The following is a 24,272-nucleotide window of genomic DNA, read 5'->3' as shown; positions in this document are numbered from 1 at the left end:
AAAATCTAGAAACAATAAATGCTGGAGAGGATGTGGAGGAAAGGGAACACTCTTGCACTGTTGGTGGGAATGTAAATTGATACAGCCACTATGGAGAACAGTATGGAGGTTCCTTAAAAAACTACAAATAGAACTACCATACGACCCAGCAATCCCAATACTGGGCATATACCCTGAGAAAACCATAGGTCAAAAAGAGTCATGTACCAAAATGTTCATTGCAGCTCTATTTACAATAGCCAGGACATGGAGGCAACCTAAATGTCCATCGACAGATGAATGGATAAAGAAGATGTGGCACATATATACAATGGAATATTACTCAGCCATAAAAAGAAATGAAATGGAGGTATTTGTAATGAGGTGGATGGAGTTAGAGTCTGTCATACAGAGTGAAGTAAGTCAGAAAGAGAAAAACAAATACAGTATGCTAACACATATATACGGAATCTAAGGGGAAAAATAAAAAAAAAAGGCCATGAAGAACCTAGTGGCAAGACGGAATAAAGACACAGACCTACTAGAGAATGGACTTGAGGATATGGGGAGGGGGAGGGGTGAGATGTGACAGGGTAAGAGAGTGTCATGGACATATATACACTACCAAATGTAAAATAGATAACTAGTGGGAAGCAGCCGCATAGCACAGGGAGATCAGCTCGGTGCTTTGTGACCACCTAGAGGGGTGGGATGGGGAGGGTGGGAGGGAGGGAGATGCAAGAGGGAAGAGAAATGGGAACATATTGTATATGTATAACTGATTCACTTTGTTATAAAGCAGAAGCTAACACACCATTGTAAGGCAATTATACTTCAATAAAGATGTTTAAAAAAAAAAAAAAGATCAGTGGTGGATAAAAAACCCTCAACTATGTCCCTCTACAGAAAAAATACTTTATATATAAAGAATTGAAAAAGATATACTATGCAGCACTAACTATAAGAAATCTGGAGTGGCCAGGTTAATATCAGAAAAAATTAGGCCTTAAGACGAGATATATGAGCAGAGATAAAGAGAGATATTTCAAAATGACAAAAAGGTCAATGTATCAAGTATCAAGAATATTTAACAATCTCATATATCTATTTACCCAAAGAAAATTAAAAGAGACAAAGAGGGACATTATATAATGATAAGAGTGTCAGTCCACCAGGAAGACATAGCCATCTTAAATGTGTATGTACTTAACAACAGAACTTCAAAATACATTAAGCAAAAACATATAACTGAAAGGTAAAATAGACGAATCCACCAAAATATAGGTGGAGACTTCAATTTGACAACAATTGACAGAACTACTAACAAAAATGTATAAGAAGTGAACATTTGATAAAACTTTTTCAATAATTGATAGAATTACTAACTAGAATATCGAAAAAGTGAGGAACACCATTAACTTATAGGGCCTAATTGACACTTACAGAACATCCCACCCCCACAAAACAGAATACATATTCTATTCAGGCACCCATGGAACATTCTGATTGTACCCAGGGTCAGAAAACAAAGCTCAACAATTTTAAAAGAATGGAAATCACACAAAATATATGCTCTGAACATCCTGAAATTAAACTAAAATTCAGTAACAGAAAGTCAACAGGAAAATCACCAAACATTTGGAAATAAACACAATTCTAAATAATCCATGGGTTAAAGAGTAAGTCTTAAAGAAAATTTAAAAATACACTAAGTGAATGAAAATGAAGATATAATGTATCAAAATTTATGGGATGCAACTAAAGCATTCCTAGAGGGAAATATATAGCACTAAATAATGATAAAAATTCTCAAATCAATAAACTATGATCTCACCTCAAGAAACTAGAAAAAGAGCTAAATAAACACAAAGCAAGCAGAAGCAAAAAATAATAAATTCAATAGCAGAAATCAATCAGATTGGGACTTCCTGGTGGCGCAGTGGTTAAGAATCCACCTGCCAATGCAGGGGACACGGGTTCGAGCCCTGGTCCGGGAAGATCCCACATGCCGTGGAGCATCTAAGCCCGTGCGCCACAACTACTGAGCCTGCACTCTAGAACCCGCATGCCTAAAGCCCATGCTCTGCAACAAGAGAAGCCACCACAATGAGAAGCCTGCACACCGGACCAAAGAGTAGCCCACGCTCGCCGCAACTAGAGAAAGCCCGTGTGCAGCAACGAAGACCCAACACAGCCAAAAATAAATAAATAAGTTTATCAAAAAAAAGAAATCAATCAAATTGAGCTCCTAGGTATATATCCAAGATAAATTAAAGCATATGTTCATAAAAAGACTTGTAGCAAATGTTCACAGCAACATTTTTCACAATAGCCCCAAACTGGAATCAACCAAATGTCCATCAATGGTTAAATGGATAAACAGAATGTGGTATAACCTTACAATGAAATACTATTCAACAGTAAAAGGAATGAAGTGCTGATACATACTACAGTATGGAAGAACCTCAAAAACATTATGCTAAGTGAAAAAAGCCAACACAAAAAACTACATATTTTATATGAAATTTCTACAAAAGGAAAAACTATAGAGACTGAAATCAAGTCAGTGGTTGCCTGGGGCTCAGCGTGGAGTAGGAATTAACTGCATACAGACACAAAGGAAATCTCTGGTGTAAAGGAAATGTTCTAAAACTGGATAGTGAGGATGGTAGCATGGCAGTACAAAGTACTAAAACTAGTCTAACTTGTCACCCTTAAAATGGGTGAAGTTTATGATATGTGAATTATACCTCAATAAGACTATTTTAAAAGAAAAAATAGAAATCAATAAAACTGAAAACAGAAAAACAATAGAGAAAATCAATGGCACAAAAAGCTGGTTCTCTGAAAAGCAGTAAAACTGGTAAACTGACAAACTCTAGCAAGACTGACAAACCAATATCCACAATGAAACAGGGGATATCACTACAGACCCAACAAACATTAAAAGGACTATAAGGGAATATGATGAACAACTGTTTGCATCTAAACTTGACAGTTTAGATGAAATGGACCACTTGCTCAAAAATAAAAGCTGCCACAACTTACCCAATATAAAACAGATTATCTAAGTAGTCCTATAGCTAGTAAAGAAATTGAATATATAGTTTAAAAATTCCCCAAAAGAAATCTCTAAGCCCAGATGGTTGTACTGGAGAATTCTACCAAATTTTTAAAGAAGAATTAGAACCAATTCTACAATGTCTCTGAGAAAATAGAAGAGGAGAAAACACTTTCCCTTTCATTTTATGAAGCAACTATTACCCTGATATCAGAAGGCAAACAAAGAAAGCACAAAAAAAAGAGAAACCTACAAACCAATATTCCTCATGAATGTAGGTACAAAAACCCTTTACAAATCATTAGCAAATAGAATTCGGCAATATGCAAAAAGAACTACACTTCATGACCAAGTGGAGTTTATTCCAGGGATGCAAGCCTGGTTCAATATTTGAAAGTTAGTTAATGTAATTTACTATATCAACAGGCTAAATAAGAAAAACCACATGATCATATACATTGATGCAGAAAAAGCATGTGACAAAATTTAACACCCATTTATGAAAAAGAAAAAGACACTCTCAGAAAACAAGGAATAGGGGAGGGCTTCCCTGGTGGTGCAGTGGTTGAGAATCTGCCGGCTAAGGCAGGGGACACGGGTTCGAGCCCTGGTCTGGGAAGATCCCACATGCCATGGAGCAACTAGGCCCGTGAGCCACAACTACTGAGCCTGCGCGTCTGGAGCCTGTGCTCCGCAACAAGAGAGGCTGCGATAGTGAAGAGGCCCGCACACCGCGATGAAGAGTGGCCCCCACTCGCCGGAACTAGAGAAAGCTCTCGCACAGAAACGAAGACCCAACACAGCCAAAAATAAATAAATAAAAATAAATAAATAAATAAACAAGGAATAGGGGAGATCTTCCTGAACTTAATAAAGAGCATCCACACAAACCTAAAGCAAACATTATACTTAACAGTAAAAGACTAAATTCCCCCCACCTAAGGTTAGGAACAAGCCAAAGATGTCCACTGTCACTATTCTTTTTCAGCATAATGCTAGAAGTTCTAGACAGTGCAGTAGGCTAGGAAAAGAAAGGACATACAGATTGAAACAAAGAAGTAATACTGTGCTATCTGCAGATGACATGATTGTCTCCATAAAACATCCCAAGGAATCTACAAGAAAACTCCTAGAACCAGAAAGTGACTTCAGCAAGGTCATAGGATACAAGATCAACATATTAAAATCTATTCTATTTCTATATACTGTCAATGAACACGTGGAATTGAAATGAAAAACCCAGCACCATTTACAATTGTTCAAAAAGTGAAATTCTTAGATATAACTCTAACAAAATATGCACAGAACTTGTAGGCTGAAACTTAAAAAATGCTGATGAAAGAAATTAAAGAGTAAATAAATGGAGAGAGTGACATACAATGTTCATGGATTGGAAGACTCAATATAGTAAAGATGTCAATTCCCCCCACTTTGATCTCTAGGTTGTGACTCCTATCAAAATACGAGCAAATGTTTTGTAATATAGACAAGCTTATTCCAAAATTTATATGTAAAGGCACAGGCCCTACAGAATAGCTAAAACAATCTTCAAAAAGAAGAAAAAGTGGGAGGTATTACTCTAACCAATTTTAAGACTTACAAAATATTACAGTAATCAAGACAGTGTGGTGTTGGAAGAGAGACACACACACACAGTGCAACAAAACAAAACAGAGAACAGGGAAATAGACCCACACAAGTAAGGCCAACTAGTTTTTTTTTTTTTAAGCCATAAAAATTTACTGGTTCACACAACTCAAGTCCAGAAGCAAGTAGGTGTCATGATTAGTTTGCTCCAGTAGCATAAATATGTCACAAAGGACCTGATTTCTTCCCTTCCTCTATTTAACATACAATGGTATTCTTCCTGGTATAGCTCCACACTAAGGCTGCCTGCCTCCTCTGTGGTCTTAACATGGTTGCTACTAACTCCTGCATGCTTCCATTTCCTGAGGAATAAAAAACATCTTTCTTAAATCCCAGCATACCCCTCCCTTCAACTTAGTTTGGCCAAGTGGTTTTCTTGTTTGTTTTGGGGTTTTTTTTTTTTTTGGCCACGTGGCTTGCTGGATCTTAGTTCCCCAAACAGGGATGGAACCAAGGCCATGGCAGTGAAAGCACTGAGTCTTAACCACTGGACCACCAGGAACTCCCATGGCCAAGTGACTTTTGACAAAATTGCAAAAGTGATTCAATGTAGGAAGTGTAGTCTTTTCAACAAATGGTACTGAAACAATTGGTCATCCATAGATAAAAAATTGACTCTCAACCTAAAGATAGAATATGTTTTTTATTTCTTGGATAAATACCTAAATACCCCCTATGTTAGAAGATTACATGGAGAAAAATCTTCAGGGCTTAGGGTATGTGAACAGTTTTTAGACCTGACACCAAAAGCATGATCCAAAAAATAAATTGCACTTCACTGAAACTTAAAACTTTTGCTTTAGGAAGATCCTGTTAAGGGAATGAAAAGACAAGCTATAGACTGGAAGACAATATTTCCAAACCACGTATCTGACAAAAGACTCATAGGTAGAATATATAAAGAACTCTCAAAATTCAACAGTAATAAAAAATCCAAATAGAAAATGGGCAAAACACAAAAACAGACGTCTCACTGAAGAAGCGATGACAAATAAGAATATGAAAAGATTCAACATCATTAGCCATTATAGAAATGTAAATTAAAACCACCAAGAGATATCATACACTTATTAGAACTGCTAAAGTAGAAAACAGTGACAGGACACTGGTTCAAGATGGCAGAGTAGAAGGACGTGCGCTTACTCCCTCTTGCGAGAGCACTGAAATCACGAGTAACTGCTGAACAATCATTGACAGGAAGACACTGGAACTCACCAAAAAAGATACCCCACATCCAAAGACAAAGGAGAAGCCAAAATGAGATGGTAGGAGGGGCGCAATCACAATAAAATCAAATCCCATAACCGCTGGGTGGGTGACTCACAAACTGGAGAACAATTATACCAGAGAAGTCCACCCACTGGAGTAAAGGTTCTGAGCCCCACATCAGGCTTTCCAACCTGGGGGTCTGGCAATGGGAGGAGGAATTCCCAGAGAATCAGACTTTGAAGGCTAGCAGGATTTGGTTGCAGGAGTTTGACAGGACTGGGGGAAACAGAGGCTCCACTCTTGGAGGACACACACAAAATAGTGTGCATATCAGGACCCAGGGGGAAGGAGCAGTGACCCCATAGGAGACTGAACCAGACCTATCTGCTAGTGTTGGAGGGTCTCCTGCAGAGGCAGGTGACAGCTGTGGCTCACCACAGGGACAAGGACACTGGCAGCAGAAGTTCTGGGAAGTACTCCTTAGCGTGAGCCCTTCTGGAGTCTGCCATTAGCCCCACAAAAGAGACTGTAAGCTCCAGTGCTGGGTCGCCTCAGGCCAAACAACCAACAGGGAGGGAACTCAGCCCCACCCATCATCAGACAAGTGGATTAAAGTATTACTGAGCTCTGCCCACCAGAGCAACACCCAGCTCTACCCACCACCAGTCCCTCCCATTAGGAAGCTTGCATAAGCTTCTTAGATAGCCTCATCCACCAGAGGGCAGACAGCAGAAGCAAGAAGAACTACAATCCTGCAGCCTGTGGAACGAAAACCACAGTCACAGAAAGATAAACAAAATGAAAAGGCAGAGTACTATGTACCAGAGGAAGGAACAAGACAAACCCCAGAAAAACAGCTAAATGAAGTGGAGATAGGCAACCTTTCAGAAAAAGAATTCAGAATAATGATAGTGAAGATGATCCAGGACCTCGGAAAAAGAATGGAGGCAAAGATTGAGAAGATGCAAGAAATGTTTAACAAAGACCTAGAAGAATTAAAGAACAAACACCTAGAAGAATTAAAGAACGAACAACGAGAGATGAACAATACAACTGAAATGAAAAATACACTAGAAGGAATCAATAGCAGAATAACTGAGGCAGAAGAACAGATAAGTGACCTGGAAGACAAAATGGAATTCACTGCCGTGGAACAGAATAAAGAAAAAAGAATGAAAAGAAATGAAGACAGCCTAAGAGACCTCTGGGACAACATTAAATGCACCAACATTCACATTATAGGGGTCCCAGAAGGAGAAGAGAGAGAGAAAGGACCCGAGAAAATATTTGAAGAGATTATAGTTGAAAACTTCCCTAACATGGGAAAGGAAATAGCCGTCCAAGTCCAGGAAGTGCAGAGAGTCCCAGGCAGGATAAACCCAAGGAGAAACATGCCGAGACACATAGTAATCAAATTGACAAAAATTAAAGACAAAGGGAAAAATGACAAATAACATACAAAGGAACTCCCATAAGGTTAACAGCTGATTTCTCAGCAGAAACTCTACAAGCCAGAGGGAGTGGCATGATATATTTAAAGTGATGAAAGGGAAGAACCTACAACCAAGATTACTCTACCCGGCAAGGATCTCATTCACATTCGACGGAGAAATCAAAAGCTTTACAGACAAGCAAAAGCTAAGAGAATTCAGCACCACCAAACCAGCTCTAGGGACTCCCCTGGTGGCTCATTTAAGAATCCGCCTGCCAATGCAGGGGACATGGGTTCAAGCCCTGGTCCAGGAAGATCCCACATGCTGCCTAGCAACTAAGCCCGTGTGCCACAACTACTGAGCCTGTGCTCTAGAGCCTGCGCACCACAACTACTGAGCCCGCATGCCACAACTACTGAAGCCCTTGGGCCTAGAGCCCGTGCTCCACAAAAAGAGAACCCACCACAATGAGAAGCCCTAGCACTGCAATGAAGAGTAGCCCCTGCTCGCTGCAACTAGAGAAAGCCTGCACACAGCAACGAAGACGCAATGCAGCCAAAAATAAATAAATTAAAAACAAACAAACAAAGAAACAGCTCTACAACAAATGCTAAAGGAACTGCTCTAAGTGGGAAACACAAGAGAAGAAAAGGACCTACAAAAACAAACCCAAAACAATTAAGAAAATGGTAATAGGAACATACATATCGATAATTACCTTAAATGTGAATGGATTAAATGCTCCAACCAAAAGACACAGTCTCGCTGAATGGATACAAAAACAAGACCCATATATATGCTGTCTACAAGAGACCCACTTCAGACCTAGGGACACATACAGACTGAAAGTGAGGGGATGGAAAAGGATATTCCATGCAAATGGAAATCAAAAGAAAGCTGGAGTAGCAATACTCATATCAGATAAAATAGATTTTAAAATAATGTTACAAGAGGCAAGGAAGGACACTACATTATGATCAAGGGATCAATCCAAGAAGAAGATACAACAATTATAAATATATATGCACCCAACATGGGAGCACCTCAATACATAAGGCAAATGCTAACAGCTATAAAAGAGGAAATCGACAGTAACACAATAATAGTGGGGGACTTCAACACCTCATTTACACCAATGGACAGATCATCCAGGCAGAAAATTAATAAGGAAACACAAGCTTTCAATGACACAATAGACTAGATAGATTTAATTGATATTTATAGGACATTCCATCCAAAAACAACAGATTAGACTTTCTTCTCAAGTGCACACGGAACATTCTCCAGGATAGATCACATCTTGGGTCACAAATCAAGCTTTGGTAAATTTAAGAAAATTGAAATCATATCAAGCATCTTTTCTGACCACAAAGCTATGAGATTAGAAATAAATTACAGAGAAAAAAAACCGTAAAAGACATAAACACATGGAGTCTAAACAATACGTTACTAAATAACCAAGAGATCACTGAAGAAATCAAAGAGGAAATCAAAAAATACCTAGACACAAATGACAACGAAAACACGATGATCCAAAACCTATGGGATGCGGCAAAAGCAGTGCTAAGAGAGAAGTTTATAGCAATACAATCCTACCTCAAAAACAAGAAATCTCAAACAATCTAACCTTACACCTAAAGGAACCAGAGAAAGAAGAACAAAGAAAACCCAAAGTTAGTAGAAGGAGAGAAATCATAAAGATCAGAGCAGAAATAAATGAAATAGAAACAAAGAAAACAATAGCAAAGATCAATAAACAAAATCAATAAACCTTTAGCCAAACTCATCAAGAAAAAGAGGGAGAGGACTTAAATCAACAAAACTAGAAATGAAAAAGGAGAGGTTACAACAGATACCGCAGAAATACAAAGCATCATAAGAGACAACTACAAGCAACTCTATGCCAATAAAATGGACAACCTGGAAGAAATGGACAAATTCTTAGAAAGGTATAACCTTCCAGGACTGAACCAGGAAGAAACAGAAAATATGAACAGACCAATCACAAGTAATGAAATTGAAACTGTGATTAAAAATTTTTCAACAGACAAAAGTCCAGGACCAGATGGCTTCACAGGTGAATTCTACCAAACATTTAGAGAAGAGCTAACACCCATCCTTCTCAAACTCCTTCAAAAAACTGCAGAGGAAGGAACACTCCCATACTCATTCTATGAGGCCACCATCACCCTGATACCAAAACCAGAGAAAGATACTACAAAAAAAGAAAATTACAGGCCAATATCACTGATGAACATAGACACAAAAATCCTCAACAGAATACTAGAAAACAGAATCCATCAATACATTAAAAGGATCAAACACCATAATCAAATGGGATTTAACTCAGGGATGAATGATTCTTCAATATATGCAAATAAATCAACGCGATACACCATATTAACAAACTGAAGAATAAAAACCATATGATCACCTCAATAGATGCAAAAAAAGCTTCTGACAAAATTCAACACCCATGTATGATAAAAACTCTCCAGAAAGTGAGCAGACAAGGAACCTACCTCAACATAATAAAGGCCATATATGACAAACCCACAGCAAACATCATTCTCAAAATCATGAAAAACTGAAAGCATTTCCTCTAAGATCAGGAACAAGACAAGGATGTCCACTCTCACCACCATTATTCAACATAGTTTTGGAAGCACTAGCCATGGCAATCAGAGAAGAAAAAGAAATAAAAGGAATCCAAATTGGAAAAGAAGTAAAACTGTCACTGTTTGCAGATGACATGATACTATACATAGAGAATCCTAAAGATGCCACCAGAAAACTACTAGAGCTAATCAATGATTTTGGTAGAGTTGCAGGATACAAAATTAATGCACAGAAATCTCTTGCATTCCTATACACCAACAATGAAAGATCAGAAAGAGAAATTAAGGACACAATCCCATTCACCATTGCAACAAAAAGAATAAAATACCTAGGAATAAACCTACCTAAGGAGGCGAAAGATCTGTGCTCAGAAAACTATAAGACACTGATGAAAGAAATCAAAGACGACACACATGGAGAGATATACCATGTTTTTGGATTGGAAGAATCAATATTGTGAAAATGACTTTACTACCCAAAGCAATCTACAGATTCAATGCAATCCCTATCAAATTACCAATGGCATTTTTTTTTACAGAACTAGAACAAAAAATCTTAAAACTTGTATGGAGACACAATAGACCCCGAATAGCCAAAGCAGTCTTGAGGGAGCTACAAAGCTACAGTAATCTAGACAATATGATACTGGCACAAAAACAGAAATATAGATCAATGGAACAGGATAGAAAGCCCAGATGTAAACCCACGCACATATGGTCAACTAATCTATGACAAAGGAGGCAAGGAAATACAATGGAGAAAAGACAGTCTCTTCAATAAGTGGTGCTGGGAAAAATGGGCAGCTTCATGTAAAAGAATGAAATTAGAACACTCCCTAACACCATACACAAAAATAAACTCAAAATGGATTAAAGACCTAAATGTAAGACCAGACACTATAAAACTCTTAAAGGAAAACATAGGAAGAACACTCTTTGACATAAATCACAGCAAGATCTTTTTTGACCCACCTCCTAGAGTAATGGAAATAAAAACAAAAACAAATGGGACCTAATGAAACTTAAAAGCTTTTGCACAGCAAAGGAAACTGTAAACGAGATGAGAAGACAACCCTCAGAATGGGAGAAAATGTTTGCAAACGAATCAATGGACAAAGGATTAATCTCCAAAATATATAGACAGCCCATGCCACTCAATATTAAAAAAAACAATCAACCCAATTTAAAAAATGGGCAGAAAACCTAAATAGACATTTCTCCAAAGAAGACATACAGATGACCAAGAGGCACATGAAAAGCTGCTCAACATCACTACTTATTAGAGAAATACAAATCAAAACTACAATGAGGTATCACCTCACACCGGTTAGAATGGGCATCATCAGAAAATCTACAAATAACAAATGCTGGAGAGGGTGTGGAGAAAGGGGAACCCTCCTACACTGTTGGTGGGAATGTAAGTTGGTGCTGCCACTATGAAAACAGTATGGAGGTTCCTCAGAAAACTAAAAATAGAATTACCATATGATCCAGCAATCCCACTCCTGGGCATATATCAGGACAAAACTATAATTCAAAAAGGTACATGCACCCCTATATTCATAACAGCACTATTCACAACAGCCAAAACATGGAAGCAACCTAAATGTCCATTGAGAGATGAATGGATAAAGAATATGTGGTAAATATATACAATGGAATACTACTCAGTCATAAAAAGAACAAAATAATGCCATTTGCAGCAACATGGATGCAACTAGAGTTTAGCATACTAAGTGAAGTAAATCAGAAAGAGAAAGATACCATGTGATATCACTTATATGTGGAATCTAAAATATGGCACAAGTGAACCTATCTACAAAACAGAAACAGGCTCACAGACATAGAGATCAGACTTGTGGTTGCCAAGGGGCGGGGGGAGGGACAGGGATGGACTGGGACTTTGGGGTTGGTAGATGCAAACTATTATACTTAGAATGGATAAACAACAAGGTCCTACTGTATAGCACAGGGAACTATATCCAATCCCTTGGGATAAACAATATGGAAAAGAATATTTAAAAAATAATGTATATATGTGTATAACTGAGTCACTTTGTTGTACAGCAGAAATTAGCACAACATTGTAAATCAACTATACTTCAATTTAAAACAAAGTAAGATGATCTGCACAATGAAAAACACAAAACAGTGCTTCAAGTAATTAAAGAATTCTTCAGAGACATACCATATTCATGGATTGAAAAATTCAATACATTTTCCCAAATTGAAGCAATAGATTCTGATCAAACTCCAGAAGCTTTTTTTTTTAAACAAAGTGACAGGATGATATGAAAATTTATATAAAAATTAAAAGATCTAGAATAGCAAAAAAAAATTTGGAAAGGAAAACAAAATTGGAGAACTAACACTACCTGGTTTCAAGACTTTATTAAAATGCTACAAATATATATGTATTAGAACAGAGATTCCAGGAAAAGACTCACATATATATGGTCAAATGATTTTTAAGGAGGTGCCAAGATTATCTAGTGGGGAAAGGATAGTGTTCTCAGCAAAATTTTTCAAAGGGACACCTGGATATCCCTTTGGAAAAATATGAAACTTTACCCTTACCTCACACCAAAAAACAAGCAAAAACTCAAAATGAATCATACACCAAACTGTAAATGATAAAACTATAAAATTTCTGGAGGAAAACATAGGAGAAAATCATCAGAACTTTCAGTAGGTAAAGACTTCTTAAACAGAAAATAAAAAATATAAATTATAAAAGAAAGAAACTGACAAACTGCGCTTTATCAAAATTACAACTTCAGCTCTTCAAAAGACACTAAGAAAATGAAAAGTTAAGTCAGTCTTTAAGACAAGTCACAATAACCACAAAACATGTATGTGACAAAGAACTCAGATCTAGAATTTATTTTTGAAAACTCTCATAACTCAATTTTAAGAAGAAAAATAATTCAGTTAAAGATGAACAAAAGATTTGAACAGACTTCAAGAAGAAAATATACAAATAGCCAATAAGCACATGAAAAGATGTTCAATATCTTCAGTCAACAGGAAAACAAATTAAAGTCACAATGATACAGTACTACACACACAGTAGAATGGCTAAAATTTAAAAGTTTGGCAATAGGAAGCATCAATGAGGATGCAGAGAATGTGGAAGTCTCATACACTCCTGATGTGAATGTAAAGTGATATCACAACTTTGAAAAATAGTTTTTCAGCTTCGTATAAAGCTAAATATAGACCTTCCATATTATATGACCCAGCAATTGTGCTTTTAGGTATTTATCCAAGAAATAAAAAACATATGCCTACAAAAAGACTTGTAAATAAATGTTCATATCACATTAATCCAGAGTAAAACCAAACTGGGAACAACCCAAATGTCCATCAACAGGTGGGTGAATACACAAATTGTGCTATCTATATAATACAATACTGCTCAGCAATAAAAAGGAACAAGCTACTGGTACGTGCAACAATGTGAATGAGTTCCAAAAATAAGTTGAGCAAAAGAAGGCAGACACAAAAGAGTATATGTTGCAGGATTCCATTTAGATGAAATTCTGGAAGAAGCACAACTAATTTACAGTGACAGGAAGCAGATCAGTGATTGCCTGGAGCTGGGCATGTGAGGAATTGATTTTGAAGGGGCATGAAGGAACTTTTGAAGGTTATAGAAGTGTTCTGTATTTTGATTATAGTGGTGGTTACACAGGTGTGAATACTTGCCAAAATTCATTTAGATGTATAATTTTAAGTTACATTATACATAAATTATACTGCAATGAAATTGATTTTTAAAAATTTTAAAGCAAAGTGCAAAGGAGTATATACAGTCAGTTCTCACTTTGCATGGTAGTGCAGGATGTAAAAATGACCATGCAAACTGAAACTGTGTAAAGTGATCTTAATAAACAATGGGGGAAATTAAGACTCTTCCATGATCTTTAAAAATGTTTTAATGAAAACATTAAAGAATCTCTTGTAGGGAAGTAAAATAGTAAAACTAATATTTATTTAGTACATTGTAATCTAAAACAGTAGAACCAGGGCTTCCCTGGTGGCACAGTGGTTAAGAATCCGCCTGCCAGTGCAGGGGGTCATGGCTTCGAGCCCTGGTCCAGGAAGCTCCTACATGCCACGTAGCAACTAAGCCCATGCACCACAACTACTGAGCCCGTGCTCTAGAGCCTGTGAGCCACAACTACTGAGCCCACGTGCCACAACTACTGAAGCCCGTGCGCCTAGAGCCCGTGCTCCACAACAAAGAGTAGCCCCCTCTCGCTGCAACTAGAGAAAACCCGCGTGCAGCAAAGACCCAACGCAGCCAAAAAAAACCCAAAACATTAGAACCACTGAGAATTAAAGGGTTTTATTTCTTAATAAAAAACTTAACAAGAAGAGCTTGAAGAGGGTTTGGTTTCTTCTAGTCCTATAACTTACAATACAGAGCAAGCATCTTTTTTATGCCTTGGTGAATTGTCATACACCTTTTTATGTTTGGATCAACTTCCAACATTTTATGTATCCTTTGAGTTTTCAATGTCATGAAATATCTCTGAGAGTTCCTGTAATGCGAACGTTTTGCTGGTGTCATTTTTTTTCTGGGACATCTTCATTTTTCTCATCAAAACCCCTTACCTCACTCATGTCATTAAGTTTCACCTTAAAGCACCTTCACTAAGTTCCTTTGGCTGCATGTCTAGAGACTCTTGAAGGCAGCAGTGTCAACATTCCCATGGTCAGCTATTTATTGTGACTCCATTTATGTTCAGTTCAAATTTCACTTAGAGCCTTATCACTTTTGTTTCTTGGCTGCACTTTCATCTTTGTTGGTCAATTCCCTCCATACACTTTTGTACAATGTCATGTGGGTTTATTACTTGGAGGCAAGAAGCCAAAACAACTACACGCTCTGCTGTTTGTGCATGAACTAAATAACAGATGCACAGTAACCAATCACTAACAGACTGGAAGAAGCCATGTGATATGCACCACGATCAGTGACCAATCTATTATTTGCAAAGTAATTTGTGGACTGAAGGGCCAACAGCAAAACTTGTACTTTATGCAGTTACTCAGTTAATATAGCATGGTAACCGAAGTTTGAATTGCTTTTAGGAGACTCGTATTATTTCAAGTGTGGTAAGTGAAATGTATGTATACTGTAACTGTTTAAAGCCAGGAATGACTGCATAGCTTGTTACTTTTTGTGTAAGAAAGAAGACAATATAAATATATGTGTTTATTTTTTGCAAAAAGACACACAGTGAGTGGGTATGAACAAGGCAGAAGAGAGAGAGGAGGAGCAACAATTTCCTGAGTACACCTTAAAACAAACACTTTTGACTTTAATTATTAAATGTTTTACATATTCAAAAAGATACCAATCAACACTCTCAGCAATTTCAGAGTGTGGAAAAACTCTAAAATTGCATACAATAGAAATGAATAAACGTCATTTCAAATGAATAGCATAACCATACTGCAAGTAACTATGAACACTGTACTTTGACTGATAGAAGCCAGATACTATATTTTGAGTTGCCCTATGGGAGAGGTCCACATGGCAAGAAACTGAGGTAGGACTCTAGCTAACAGCCAGCAAGAAACTGAGGTCCTCATTCCAACAACCCATGAGGAACTGAACCATAGCCAGATTCCTGATCCACAAAACGTTTAAGATAACCAATGTTTGTTATTTTAAACGATTAAATTTTGGGCTAATTTGTTACACAGGAATGGATAACTAATATACTAACAAAAGATGCCTAGTTTAGATATAATCACGAGGAAGCATAAAACAAACCAAAATTAAGGGCATTCTATGATATAAATGGCTTATAGTCTTTTAAAACTGTCAGTGTAAGGCAAAACAAGGCTGAGGAACTGTTTCAGATTAAAGTAAACTAAAGAGACATGACAACTAAATGCATTGTGTGAGCCTGGACTTGAAAAAATTACTGTAAAGTATGGGTAAAGTTTGAGTACAGACTATAAATAATCACACTGTATCAATGTTAAACTTTCTTATTTTCATTATTGAAATTCAGTTATATAAAGAATGTCCTTGTTCTTAGAAAATACACAATGAAGTGCTCAGGAATAAGGAGACATGATATCTACAACTTACTCTCAAATAGTTCATAAAAACAGTAACCTGTGTACACTCATAAATACGTGTACACATGTGTACACACACATAGGAATGATAGAGAATGAAAGAGAAATGATAAAGGAAATGTAGCAAAAGACAAAATATTAACAATAAGTGGGTAAAGTGTATACAGTTCTTTGTACAATTCTTGCAACCCTTCTATAAATTTGAAATTATTTCAAAATAAAAAGTTAAAAAAAAACTTGCTGTGAAGGTACCTATCAAAATTACAAGCCCATTTTTTTCTTTTACCCAGCAATTCCACTTCTGAAAATTTATCCCACAAATATATTGCATATGTACAAAATCATGCAGGTACAAGGCTATTCAATGCAGTTGTTTGTAATACTCAAAGACTGGAACAACCCAAGTATCAATTTATTAACCTGGAGACTGATTAATAGCACAATAGAATACTAAGCAGCTGTTTAAAAAAACAGCTTTCTTATGTATTAATATGAGAATATTTTTAAAGGATACATTGAGGAGTGAAGAAAGCAAGATACAGAACAATGTATAGCATGTTATCTCTTTTGTAAGAAAAGTGGGGAAATAAAAACATATATCCGGGGGCTTCCCTGGTGGCGCAGTGGTTGAGAGTCTGCCTGCCAATGCAGGGGACACGGGTTCGAGCCCTGGTCTGGAAAGATCCCACATGCCACGGAGCAACTAGGCCCGTGAGCCACAACTACTGAGCCTGCGCGTCTGGAGCCTGTGCCCCGCAACAAGAGAGGCTGCGACAGTGAAAGGCCCGCGCACCGTGACGAAGAGTGGCTCCCACTTGCCGCAACTAGAGAAAGCCCTCGCACAGAAACGAAGACCCAACACAGCCAAAAATAAATATATTAATTAATTAATTAAATTTTAAAAAACCAAACATACATCCATAATTCACCCACATTTGCATAAAGAAATGCTTAAAGGATGCTTAAGAAACTAATTAAGTTTACCTCTACAGGTGTTAGGCTGCAGCCCGCAGGCCTACAAGCTCTGTACTTGCCCAACTGCAAGACTGAAGAAAAAGCCCGGAGACCGTGACAGAGACATCAATGATTTGTTGGATAGGGAATCCTACAAGTCAGAAGCAAAAGGTCGTGGAGCAACACTCCGCCATGAACAGCAGACAGCAAACAGGACTGAGCAACAACCTTCACTACTCACGGGAAATGGAGGTTACCATTTATAGGGGGAAATGACGTCAGGTTGGCTCATCAGTTACCAGGGAAACCAGCGGCTGGGGCAGGGGGCAAGCACGTAGTTACTGATTAAACCCCATGATTAAGAGGATTGGATAATCATGTGAGTAGGGTGTAAGTGATGCAGGGACTGGTCAGGCAGGGGATTTTCAGAGGGCAAGAGAACAGCCATCTTGAGTGGCCTGACCATACACTCCACCCCTACATACTCTGCGTGACCCTTACAATCTTGGTTCACCCCCTCTTCCACGATATCCCTGATGTCTGGTATGTAGAGGTGCACCACAACCACACACCACAAATGCCACACAGACACCAGCAGCTGAAGAGTATCAAGAGTAAGACAGCTGGTATGTGAAAAATACTCATTCGCCATGTGGGCAAATTGTGGAGCCAAGCGCTTACCGAGTTGATGGAGAGGGAATCTATGGCAGGGTTGTCCTGGTCTAAAGCTTTCGTAGCAGAGGAAATACTGTGGGAGTTATTGGGTATATATACACAACATTGAGTTTGAATGAGAGCACAGGTCCCCCCTTGTGCTGCCATTAGCACGTCCAGAGCCATCCTGTTTCGAAGGACCACTTGTCTCATTTGGGTGGTCTCCTCAGACAGGAGGGTAATTGCATGTCTAGTATTATTTAAGGCAGCAGCTGTATGTTTAGCCAGGGCTTCTACTTGCCATTCTACATCAATAGAGGCATCTCGCTGCAGACCCAGCAACCAGACACATTTCACAGTGAGGCCGCTGCCATTGCCCAGTCCGTGAACAGACTCCCTCTGCACAGGCTAGGGATGAAATGTAAGATTTTTAACAGGTACAACACAGAAAATATCATGACCTTTGAGCAAAATACAAGCAGTAACAGCACTCTGAGATAATACCACCCCTGCCTGTGGTTTTTTGTCTTGGCCTGCAGTACCATTACTGCCTATCCACCCTCAGTACCCTCAGCTGGTGCTGAATACTGAAGAGGCGGTATAACAAGACCAGGAGGTTAATATAATGCTGATGTTCTCTAGTAAGGGTCTCTGATTAATTACCTTAGTAGTTTAAGTAGGGCTGGGTAGAAGACAGGTGAAGTCTATAAGTCCCTTTCTAATCCTATTCCCCACATACACTGTGGAGTATGCAAACCCAAACCACTGGGGACTTAACTGCCAGTCCCAGGGCCAATTTGTAATGTTTTCCTCTGGTGGGGAGATCTGGTGGCAAGTGCAAAAGTCAGTTATCGTCCTGACCGATAGTTGGCAATGGCCTTTCAGTGGTCGACAGTTGAACTAAGACGGTTTGACTAGTTGCCTCTGGGTTGACAAGCCATCAACACTGAGACAATTGCTCCTGGAATGTTCAGTTATAGGAAAAGGGGGAGAAGGAGGCTACCATTTATAGTGCAGTTGATGTCAGATTGGTTCATCAGTTACCAGGGAAACCAGCAGCTGGGGCAGGGGGCAAACACATAGGTGATTAAGCTCTGTGACTAAGAGGATTGGATAGTCATGTGAGTAGTGTGTAGGTGAAACAGGGACTGGTCGAGCAGGGGATTTTCAGAGGGCAAGAGAACAGCCATCTTGAGTGGTCTGACCATACAAGGGGGTAGGAGGAAACGAGTGGAATAGAAAAAGGACAGGAATGGGAATGAGAAAATACATGCCTATTATATAGTTTTGATTCTTGAACCATGTAAATGTGCTTCCTACCCCAAAGTAAAATAAATAAAAGAAAATTAGTAAGATTGAGATAGATAGCAGACCTATAAGGATTCAAAAAAGGTGTCCCTGAGATATTATTAACTGGGAAAAGCAGGTTGCAGAACAGTATATGTACTGTAAGACGATCCCTGTTGTGCAAACAAACAGCACACACATTTACATATACAGAAAAATGCTTGGAAGTATACATAATCAGGTATTAACAGTAGCGACCTCTTGGGGGTGAGTCTGGAGGCAAGGTGAGGGTGGTGAGGAGAATCTGATGTTTTATTTTCTTAAATCTCCTTTTAAATTGAAATATTGTTTATATACAGTGAAATGCAAGGATCTTAAGTTCAATGAGTTTTGGCAAGTGTATACACCCATATAATCTACCCCCATCAAAATATGGAAAATTTCTATACCCTCAAGGGCAAAAGAAGTTCTATGATCATTAATACTGTTGGTTTCAGCTTAAAATGCTTAGTCACTGTTAATTCACTTAAGGAATATTTATTTAGAGCTTAATAGTGTCAAGCACTGTTACAGGCCTTAAAAACATAGCATGAAAAAATAAATAAATCCTTGTCATCTAGGAGCTATATACTTGCTGGTGAGAGAGAGCTAACACATTGATGAGGAAGCAAGTATGTACCAGATGAAAGTCATAGAACAAGAAGCAGTATCTTTTTTACAATGTTACTGGGGACTCTATAGGATGTTTAAGGTAGGTGTGGGTATACAATCTTCCAAGTATATTCACAATATTAAAATCCAAAAATTGTATTATTATTGCTATGTACTTTTTATCCTAAACATTCCTTATCTGAAATTTTACTGTTTGTAAGCCAAAAATTGATGGTGAAGAAAAACTGAGCTTAAAAATGTCCATGGAAAACATACAATCAAGTGAAAGAAAATTAAACAACAACAAATTTTAAAAGCCTGATAAGTTATAATCCAAACAGAATTCCAGAGGCAGAAAAGAACTGGGTACCAAGACTAGTCACAAGAGTGGGGTGAGTATGAATTAGAGACAGTGAGGTTCTCTGGGTGCTGGATGTTTCTAATAGTGAAAAAAAGATCAATAAGAAAAATAAAACACAGGAGTAGCTCTGCCATGAGCCCCAAAAACATACCTGTGTAGAGCTATCAGGAAGTTTATCATGCTCAACCTGGTAAAGATCTACGCATCTGAAGGGATTATCACAATGGAAGAAATCAGAGTAAAAGAATGGTGACCATATGCCCAACCACACTCTTAATATCTGCACTTGGATGTTTCTCAGACTCTTAAACTTAACATGCTTACAACTAACTCAACTCTAGATTTCTTTGAAATCTACCCTTCTCTAGTCTTCCACATCTCACTAAATGGTACCTTTGTCCATCCAGTTCCTTAATTCAGAAACCTGGAAATAACTCTTATGCCCCCCTTTTCATCCTTTATTCAGTGAACAATTTTTTATTAAGAATCTATCACGTGGGGCTTCCCTGGTGGCGCAGTGGTTAAGAATCCGCCTGCCAAGGCAGGGGACACGGGTTCGAGCCCTGGGCCGGGAAGATCCCACATGCCACGGAGCAATGAAGCCCGTGCGCCACAACTACTGAGCTTGCACTCTAGAGCCCGCGAGCCACAACTATTGAGCCCCACGTGCCACAACTACTGAAGCCCGCGCGCCTAGAGCCCGTGCTCCACAATAAGAGAAGCCACCACATGAGAAGCCCATGCACCGCAATGAAGAGTAGCCCCCGCTCACCGCAACCAGAGGAAAGCCCACGTGCAGCAACAAAGACCCAACACAGCCAAAAAATAAAATAAAATAAATAAAAATTTTTAAAAAAGAGGACTTCCCTGGTGGCGCAGTGGTTGAGAGTCTGCCTGCCAATGCAGGGGACACGGGTTCGAGCCCTGGTCTGGGAAGATCCCACATGCCACAGAGCAGCTGGGCCCGTGAGGCACAGTTACTGAGCCTGCGCGTCTGGAGCCTGTGCTCCGCAACAAGAGAGGCCGCGAGAGTGAGAGGCCCACGCACCACGATGAAGAGTGGCCCCCGCTTGCCACAACTAGAGAAAGACCTCGCATAGAAACGAAGACCCAACACAGCCATAAATAAATAAATAAAATAAATTAAAAAAAAAAAAAAAGCTTGCCTTCAATTTTAGTGCAGCCTCCCAATCAGTTTCTTGCCTAGAGTCTTCCTCAGTTCCAATCCACAGGATGGACTCTAAACACTACTTATAAATTTACCAAATCTAATATCACAGGTCAAAAACCTGTCATGTCTACTGCCTCAGGAACTAGTTAACCCTTCCCCTAGGGAAAAAAAAATCTGCCTGCCAATGCAGGGGACACAGGTTCGAGCCCTGGTCCAGGAAGATCCCACATGCCGTGGAGCAACTAAGCCCGTGCGCCACAACTACTCAGCCTGTGCTCTAGAGCCTGCGAGCCACAACTACTGAGCCCACGTGCTGCAACTACTGAAGCCCAGGCTCCTAGAGCCTGTGCTCCCCAACAAGAGAAGTCAGTGCAATGAGAAGCCCGCACACCACAGTGGAGAGTAGCCCCTGCTCACCACAACTAGAGAAAGCCCGCACACAGCAAGGAAGACGCAACGCAGCCAATAAATAAATAAATATAAATAGATAAATAAATAAATTTTAAAAAAAAGAATCTATCACGTGCTAGGCAATGATATGAAGAATATAATAATAAAGAAAACAGTCCCTGCCCTTACAGAATTTACATTCCACCCACTCCATTATTGTCTTGTTGGATATATTTCCTAAATACATCTCCAATCTATCCATTTATTTCTTTTTTTGTATAAATTATTTTATTTTATTTTATTTTATTTATTTTTGGCTGCATTGGGTCTTCATTGCTGCGCACGGGCTTTCTCTAGTTTTGGTGAGCCGGGGCTACTCTTTGTTGCAGTGTGCCGGCTTCTCATTGTGGTGGCTTCTCTTATTGTGTAGCACAGGCTCTAGGCACAAGGGCTCAGTAGTTGTGGCCCACAGGCTCTAGAGCACAGGCTCAGTAGTTGTGGTGCACGGGCTTAGCTGCTCTGTGGCATGTGGGATCTTCCCGGACCAGGGCTCAAACCCATGTCCCCTGCATTGGCAGGCGGATTCTTAACCGCTGTGTCACCAGAGAAGTCCCTATCCATTTATTTCTATATCCACCGCCTTCCCTTGAATCCAGTCCAGCACCATTTCTTACCAGGAACGTAGTCTCCCCTCTGTTCTCCCTACTTCCATTTATAACCTTCATAAATCAATTCACCACACAGCAGCCAGAGTAATCTTTTAAAAATTTAAACCATATCTTGTCTCTGCCTTGTTTAAAACCTTTCAATAGCTCCTAAGTACAAGGTTACTTAAAATGTACCTCACTTACTTATTTTCCATTTCTAACCTCCCTAGCCCTTTTTAATTTGCTCACCTTTTCTTTTCTTTTTTAAAGGTCCTTTATACATGCTATTTCCTCTGCCTGACACTTTCTTCTTTAATCTCCTATAAGTTACCTAGCTAACTTATATTCATCCTTCAGATAGCACACTAAGAATCACTTCCTGAAAGAAGACTTACCTGACCCTTCAGACTAGAGTAGGCCTCTCTATTACAAGCTCTCTTAGCACCTGGTTTTTCTCCTTGGTGGCATTTATCAGGCTTGTAAAAGATCATATCATAGAATGGGGGCCCATTAATGCAGAAATCATATCTGCCTGTTCATTGATGCACCCTCGGCACCTAGGACAATGTCTTGCATATAATAGGCAGTTAATAAATATTTGTTACAGAAATGAATGAATGATCCACTCTACTAGACTTGGGGCAGACACTAGTGTTTGCTCTGTTTTGGGATGGACTCTTCCAACCTACTCCTGCACAGAATGTAAGCCTGAACTTACGTAGAGGTGATTTAAGCTTATACTATATTCTCTTACATTATATTCTCATACAGTATGAGAATAGAGCACCCTACACCTCTTGTTTTTCAAAAGCATATGCAATATACAAAAATCAATAGTTTTTCTGTAAACTAGCAATCAGAAAATGAAATAAGAAATACATTTTACAATAACATCCAAAAGCATCAAATGTGTAGGAATAATTTAATAAAAGATATATAAGACCTAAAACATTGCTGAGAGAAGTTAAAGAAGACCTAAATAAATGGAAATATGAAATACATACTATTCTCCTGGATTGGAAGTCTCAATATTGTTAAGATGACCACTCCACCAGTAGATTTATGGTTTCAAGGCAATCAATCCCATTCAAAATCCCTTCAGGCTTTTGCCCTCTAGAAAGTGACAAGACAATTTTAATTTATTTGGACAGGCAAAGAATTAAGAATAGTCAAAACAGTGTTGAAAAAGAAGAAAAAACTTGGGGGACTTACTACCTGACCTCAAGACTTATAAAGCTACAATAATCAAGACAGAGTGGTATTGGCAAAGGGATGGACAGATCAATGGCACACGATGGAGAGTCTAGAAATAGACCCATATATATAGATCAAATGATTTTCAACAGGGGTACCAAAGCAATTCAATAGGAAAACGAAAATTTTTTTGACAAGTGATGCTGGAAAAACTGGGCATCCATATGGGAAAAAAGAACCTTAACCCCTACCTCACTGAATCACTGCCTCATACCACATATGCAAAAACTACTTTAAATAACGTAAATAGAAGAGTCAGTAGGTATAAAACAAGTGCCCCTTGTTCACCAGGAATATTCACTGCCTCCTCTAACATACTGCTAGAACAATGTTAAATAAGGTAAATCCAGTAAATGAAAGTGACACGTATTTGTTGAGATGCTTGCCTTTTCTTGGTTTCCAAGCTTTAGCAAACTTTTCAGGTGAGCATCAGAATCCAGGTTGAAGATGCCAAATTATCTGATTTGTTGAATTCCTTTTGGGGACCAACAGCCAGGTGGAATTTATAATAAAATTAACATATCTTGGACAACAAAACCCACATCAACAAGGAACCCTACCGTGACTAACCAATTAGACACACTCTAATGCATCTTCCTCCTAATATTCTCTTTCTTTTGACTTACCAGTAATTCTCCTTTCACTCTGTTCAGTGTTTCCATATTATCCATTTTACGTATTTTCACCTTCCAAAGGTAACTGTTTTTCCCTTTTTGTGTGTGGTCGTTGTTGCTATATTTAGACGGCAAGCTTCCAAAAAGACTGACAGTAACATATATAATGGGGAATTTTATATGCAAATGTTAGTACATAATTTTTTAAGTGTTTATAAACTGCAAGTTTGGTGAAATGCC

General features: G+C 38.6%; 1 protein-coding gene across 1 annotated transcript in view; it reads right to left on the bottom strand.

Annotated features, from left to right (window-relative positions):
• Window positions 1-840: 840 nt before the first annotated feature.
• LOC309622647 (protocadherin gamma-A11-like) overlaps window positions 841-24,272 on the bottom strand; it is a 42,223-nt gene continuing 18,791 nt past the window's right edge. The window contains exon 2 of the mRNA XM_082378637.1: window positions 841-23,277. Within this exon, the coding sequence (XP_082234763.1) occupies window positions 23,263-23,277 (15 nt within the window). The 3' untranslated portion in view covers window positions 841-23,262. The remainder of the gene's footprint in view (window positions 23,278-24,272) is intronic.

Source organism: Balaenoptera borealis (assembly GCF_965194805.1).
Source record: "Balaenoptera borealis genome assembly, chromosome: 2".
NCBI classification, from domain to species: domain Eukaryota; kingdom Metazoa; phylum Chordata; class Mammalia; order Artiodactyla; family Balaenopteridae; genus Balaenoptera; species Balaenoptera borealis.
Note: the sequence above shows the minus strand (reverse complement) of the source record. Positions and strands in the feature narration are given on the sequence as shown.